At 36.2% G+C, this 5587-nt stretch overlaps 1 protein-coding gene across 1 annotated transcript; it reads left to right on the top strand.

Annotated features, from left to right (window-relative positions):
• The first annotated feature begins 3457 nt into the window (after positions 1–3457).
• On the top strand, positions 3458–5347 carry LOC113757165 (protein FAR1-RELATED SEQUENCE 5-like). Its single transcript, XM_027300576.1, has one exon. It carries the CDS (start codon positions 3458–3460, stop codon positions 5345–5347), a length of 1890 nt encoding a protein of 629 aa, XP_027156377.1.
• Positions 5348–5587: the final 240 nt, after the last annotated feature.

Raw genomic sequence — 5587 nt, 5'->3', positions numbered from 1 at the left:
TAAGTCAAAAGGATTTGTGTAAAAGGGAAAGGAAATGCCGAAATGTACAGGGCTTGTATTTCACGATCGAAGGACTAGAGTGCTGTTTTTGAAAAGTACCCAGAAAAGTATGTAAGCCAAGCGGAACCGAATGTTTGTTAATTAAAATACCAAACCTTTGATTGTGTTTGAAATGTTATCCATTGGCATGGTAAAGTACCAAGTTTGCATGAAACACCTCATCTCTAAAACCGGTTTTGGACGTTTAAAAAATGTAAATGGTGGATTAAGCAAAATAAACCGGTTTTACAATAAAACACTTGCTCTTTATGGCTTTCCCGCATTATAGGAACAAAGTACCCAATTTTTGCATAAAAAAAAGTAGGTTTTGGATAAAATGAAAAAAAAAACCCGTTTGCAATAACACAGCAGCTATTGACGGCTTTCTTCCGTAATACGAACAAAGTACCCGTATTTGCATAAACCGCTTTATTTAGGAAATTAAATGAAATAATTCCATTTTGTCGTAAAACACCATCTCTTTATGGCTTTGCACTAGTATAAGAACAGAGTACGCTTTGTTTGCATAACGGCTGGTTATTTATCCGGAAAAAAAAACCAGCCTGTTTTTCAATAAAACAGTAGCTGTTGATGGCTTTCGTCCGTTAATGGAACACAGTGTCCGTGTTTCGACATACCATATTGTTTTTGGGATAAAAATATAATAAATCCATTTTGTCGTAAAACACTAGCTTTTTATGGCTTATCCAGCATTATAAGAATAGAGTAGCCTTTTAATTTTTTTTGCATAACACAATTTATTTATCGGATAAAAAAAAATTAACACCGGTGTTCAGTCGAACACTAGCTTTTTACGACTTTGCTCCATTATAAGAACAGAGAACCCCGTTTTCCATTTGAAAATGTATGTGGCGGAGAAAGTAAAATAAACCGATTTCGAATAAAACAGTAACTGTTTATAGCTTATAAGAACTGAGTACCCGTTGTAGGGGTGGAAAATTTTGTTTACGGGAACAAAATTTTAATCAGGTTTGCAATAAAACACCCTGTATTTACGGCATTCGTGCAATAAATTTTGTGAATTGTAGTAAGTATATTTCAATTTCTAAATTTGAATTATGTATTTTAATATGTATATTTGAATTATATTTTAATATATTTCAATTTGTATATTTCAATGATGTATTTGAATAGGTATATTTCAATTATGTATATTATATATATTATATCAATGTGAATATATTTAGTTCAATTATGTATAATATTATATATATTATATGAATTGAAATAAATAATATATATTTATATAAATACATTTATTTATATATAAATTAATAAATATATTTACTAAATTTTGTTTCATAATATATATTAATATGTATATTATGCATAAATTAAATTCAATATTAATGTGTATTATATATTTTATACATTTGTAATATTATATATTTATACATACAGATTACAAATTTTTTATTTTATTTGTAGTATATTTTTATATATTTATAATATATTTGCATAAATATTAGATAATATAATATATAATATATTACACATTTATATAAATGTACATTTATACATAATATATAAATATTTATGTATATTTATAATAGACATTTATATTATTTATAATATCTAATATAATACATTTATACATTTACATTAATATACAAAATATTAATTTTACCTTTATACATAATATTAATGCATGTACACATTTATATTAATTATATTAATACATTTGTACATAATATTAATATATATTTATAATATATTAATTTATACATTTTTATAATATTGATTTATAATTTATATGTTTTTAATAATATACACTTATACATGTAAATGTACATTTATATTATGTATTATATATATTTATACATTTATATTAATATACATAGTATTAATTATACATTTATACATAATATTAACACGTATATACATTTATACTAATTATACAAATACATTGCTACATAATATTAATATATATATTAATTTATACATTTATACTAATATACACTTATAATATGTATGGAAAACAAAATCATATACAGCGGAAATATGTATGCAAAAAAAAATCATGCGAAACAAAATGTCGTTCCAGGTTCATATAATAGACAAACGCCATAAACAGCTGCGACTTTATAATATGTATGCAAAACAAGCCTTAATATACAGTTATTATAAATTTAAATTTTTATGCAAAACAAAATCATGAAATATGTATACAGCGGAAAAAAGATTATTTTAATAACTTTTTGTCTGCGCATAGGGCATGCCAATTTTTACATTTACTAAATAACAACTAGTGAAGAACGGTGAGGCGGGAAAAAGAAGGGCCGAAACTGATTTGGGAAAGTAAACCCTAAATAGAGGTAATGGATTGTCGGGACTGTTGCTTGTTTAATTGAGGTGTAGCCCCAAAACAGGACTGAAGCGGGGAAAAATGTGTACATAGCTTCACCGTCTTTTGTTGTGAATGTCCGACATAGTCAGCGGAGGTACAGCGACGCTGGCGATTTCATGAACATCAATTGTCTTCTACAAGACTGCGAGTAAGGTGCGTTAGTTGTTTTCCGTATATTCCGGAGATCTGCGTTGTAATTCATTAATACCTGCAAAGGGGAATCCAAAGGGTGTGCAGATAAGGAGGTGCGGTATTGCAAGTGTGTCCTATTGTCCCTCGCGTCGCCACTTCCCGTGGATGGAAGGCAGCAGTGGCGAGTATCAAACGACGACGCATGTTTGTATGTGTTTATGTTCCGTTTCCGTTTAGGTTGGACTGAAACATTGTGCCATATTGCATCATGAAATTGCAAGAACAAGGCTGTAGCGATTAAGCTGTATGTTGTGTAACCTACAGTGATTGTCACAGGGGGAATCTTTAGCCCACTTTCAGTGGATTGTCATGTAGTCATTTTTGCCTGCAAGAACATACTGTACATCAGACAATTGTTCGTCACCTATGATGCCATTGATTGATTAGCTTCATCCCTTATTTTAGGTTTTTGAGGTGATCTGCTGTCATTCACTCCCACGGTACAATGTCGTCTTCGTCGCGGGTTGTTTGGAGGTAAGGTAGCAGTGCACAGTGTCAATTAAGCAAGCGTAAGCGTAAGTTTTTATTTTGTCATCATGCAGATGGAAGACCCAGACCGTAAGTGTGAACCAGTGTTTTCTGTAACCTACATTGATTGTTAGAGGGGGAATTTTTTTGGGGCTTTTTTGGGGGATTATCATGTCATAACATTTTGAAGTCAACAACATTGTGTCGATCAGATAATGTTCGTAACCTATGAAGGCACTGAATGATTACCTGTATTGCTTATTACAGGTTCGTAAGCTCATTTTGAGTCTTCCATTGGTGGTGTTGAATTGCAAAGTTTGTTGGAGACAGTTTTGAACGCAACAAAGTTGAATAAGCCCGCATAGCAGAATTAGCAATAAAACTGGTAACATGAAGCAAACGGGATTGCGAATGCGAATGGTGGAAGGGCATCTATGGAGCACACGGGATGTTGCTGCGAGTGCCGAAGGTGAAGAAAGTGGCAACAGATTAAAAATTGTCCATTCAACAACCAACTGCACAACAGAACAGATTTTAGGGGAGGGTGCTGTAGGGGACATTGTTGGTCAAGACGGGCCAAATGTAAACGCTGCATTCCACTATATTGATGATATAGATGTAGGTAGCATGGAGTTTGACAGCATTGAAGAGGCAGAAGCATTCTATATGATGTACGCAAGAGCAACCGGTTTTGGGGTACGAAAATGGTGCAAGAGAAAAGATAAGAAAGGCATTGTCCGAGTGAGGTCATGGCTTTGCAATAAGGAAGGCGAAAGACATGAAAAGCACCTGAACAGAGGCGATCGAATAAGGGAACCGAAGGCAGTAACAAGAGTGAACTGTCAAGCACATTTGAAGGTTCGATTACACGAGTCGAAACAAAAGTACGTTGTTGCACAATTTGTTAGTGGACATTGCCATCGTTTGTGCAGTCCTGAAAGTGTTAGTTTCATGAGGTCGCATAGAAAGGTTGGGAAGTCGGACCTGCAACAGGCAGTACTTATGCAACAAGCAGGAATAAGAACAAGTCACATTATGAGACTACTAGCTGTACAGGCTGGCGGATACCGCAACCTGGGCTTCCATGAAACAGATATGTACAATGCGCTGAATCGGCAGAGGCAGGTAGCAGTTGGTGATGGGGACAGCGATTCGGCACTTGCATTCTTGTTAGGCAAGCAACGAGGTGATCCGAATTTATTTTTCAAATATTCTGTAGATGGCCATGGCCGCCTGAATCGCTTGCTTTGGGCTGATTCCGTGTGTAGAGACGACTATAGATGCTTTGGGGATGTGCTAGTGTTCGACAGCACGTATAATACAAACCAGTACAGATTTCCATTGGTTGTGTTGTGTGGGGTTAACAATCACTACTCGACATGTATCTTTGCGTGTGCTTTTATCGTTCGCGAAGGAGATGAGGGATATGATTGGGTTATAAGTACATTCTTAGAAGCAATGAATGGGAGGAAATCGATAGCAGTGGTGACAGATGGGGACAAGTCCATGCTAAAGTGCATTAAAAAATTCATGCCCACAGCTAAGCACAGACTTTGCAGCTTCCATTTGGAAATGAATGCTGCTACAAATGTAAGGGACAAAGAGTTCTTGCAGGCATTCAAGACCTGCATGTTTATGAATTCTACAACAATTAATTTTGAAACGAGGTGGGCAGGGGTTGTCAGACGTTTTCGGCTTGAAAATAACGAATGGGTTAAGAAGATGTACCGCAAGAGGGAGCTCTGGGCTATGGCTTTCCTGAGAGGCAACTTTTTCGGAGGAGTGCGGAGTACCCAAAGGTGCGAGAAAATGCATCAGGTCTTAAAATTACATCTGACCCCCAAGTTGAAGTTTTTTGAGTGCCTTCAAACATATGACTTGGAGGTGGGCCGGTTGCGACATGAAGAGAGGCGTCAACGGGCTGTCACAGAGCACACTACCCTTCTCGGTGCGACACAGCTGCAGGCGCTGGAAAAACATGCTGCTGAACTGTTTACTAGGTCCACTTTCGTTGTGGTACGGGAGGAAATGAAGAAGCAGGGGCTATTTTGTATGATTAATGGCAGGGATGATGGAATAAATGCTGTGCACTTCATGAAGCATCCGTACAATTACTCCTACTACACTGTGGTGTATAACAGGTCCACGCGACATATGAAGTGCTCGTGCCTGAAAATGGAAACACACGGCCTGCCTTGTTGTCACATGTTTCGTGCAATGCTATTTGAGGAACTGAAAAAGATCCCTCCAAACTGCATCATGAAGAGGTGGACTCGATAGGCAAAGGAATGCGTAATAAGTGAGGAGGGGGCTGAAACAAGCAGCTCAAACCTCACAGAGATGTCCAGATACTCTACGCTGCTTTCGGCAGCAAATGATGTATGTAGGAATGCGTGCAAGACGTCGGATGGATTCAGAAATGCATTGGAACTGTTCCAGAATGAGTCAGTTGGAACTGAGAAGGTGCAAGGCAAGAGGCAAAGAGGCCAGGGCTGTGGAGCTGTGCAACTGACCAATCAA

The sequence above is a fragment of the Coffea eugenioides genome, unplaced genomic scaffold, assembly GCF_003713205.1.
Source record: "Coffea eugenioides isolate CCC68of unplaced genomic scaffold, Ceug_1.0 ScVebR1_2794;HRSCAF=3890, whole genome shotgun sequence".
Lineage (NCBI taxonomy): Eukaryota > Viridiplantae > Streptophyta > Magnoliopsida > Gentianales > Rubiaceae > Coffea > Coffea eugenioides.
The sequence above is the reverse complement of the archived record's forward strand: the minus strand, read 5'-3'. Positions and strand labels throughout refer to the sequence as shown.

Coding starts and splice junctions, on each gene's coding strand:
- LOC113757165 (XM_027300576.1), top strand. CDS start 3,458: ATGAAGCAAACGGGATTGCGAATGCGAATGGTGGAAGGGCATCTATGG.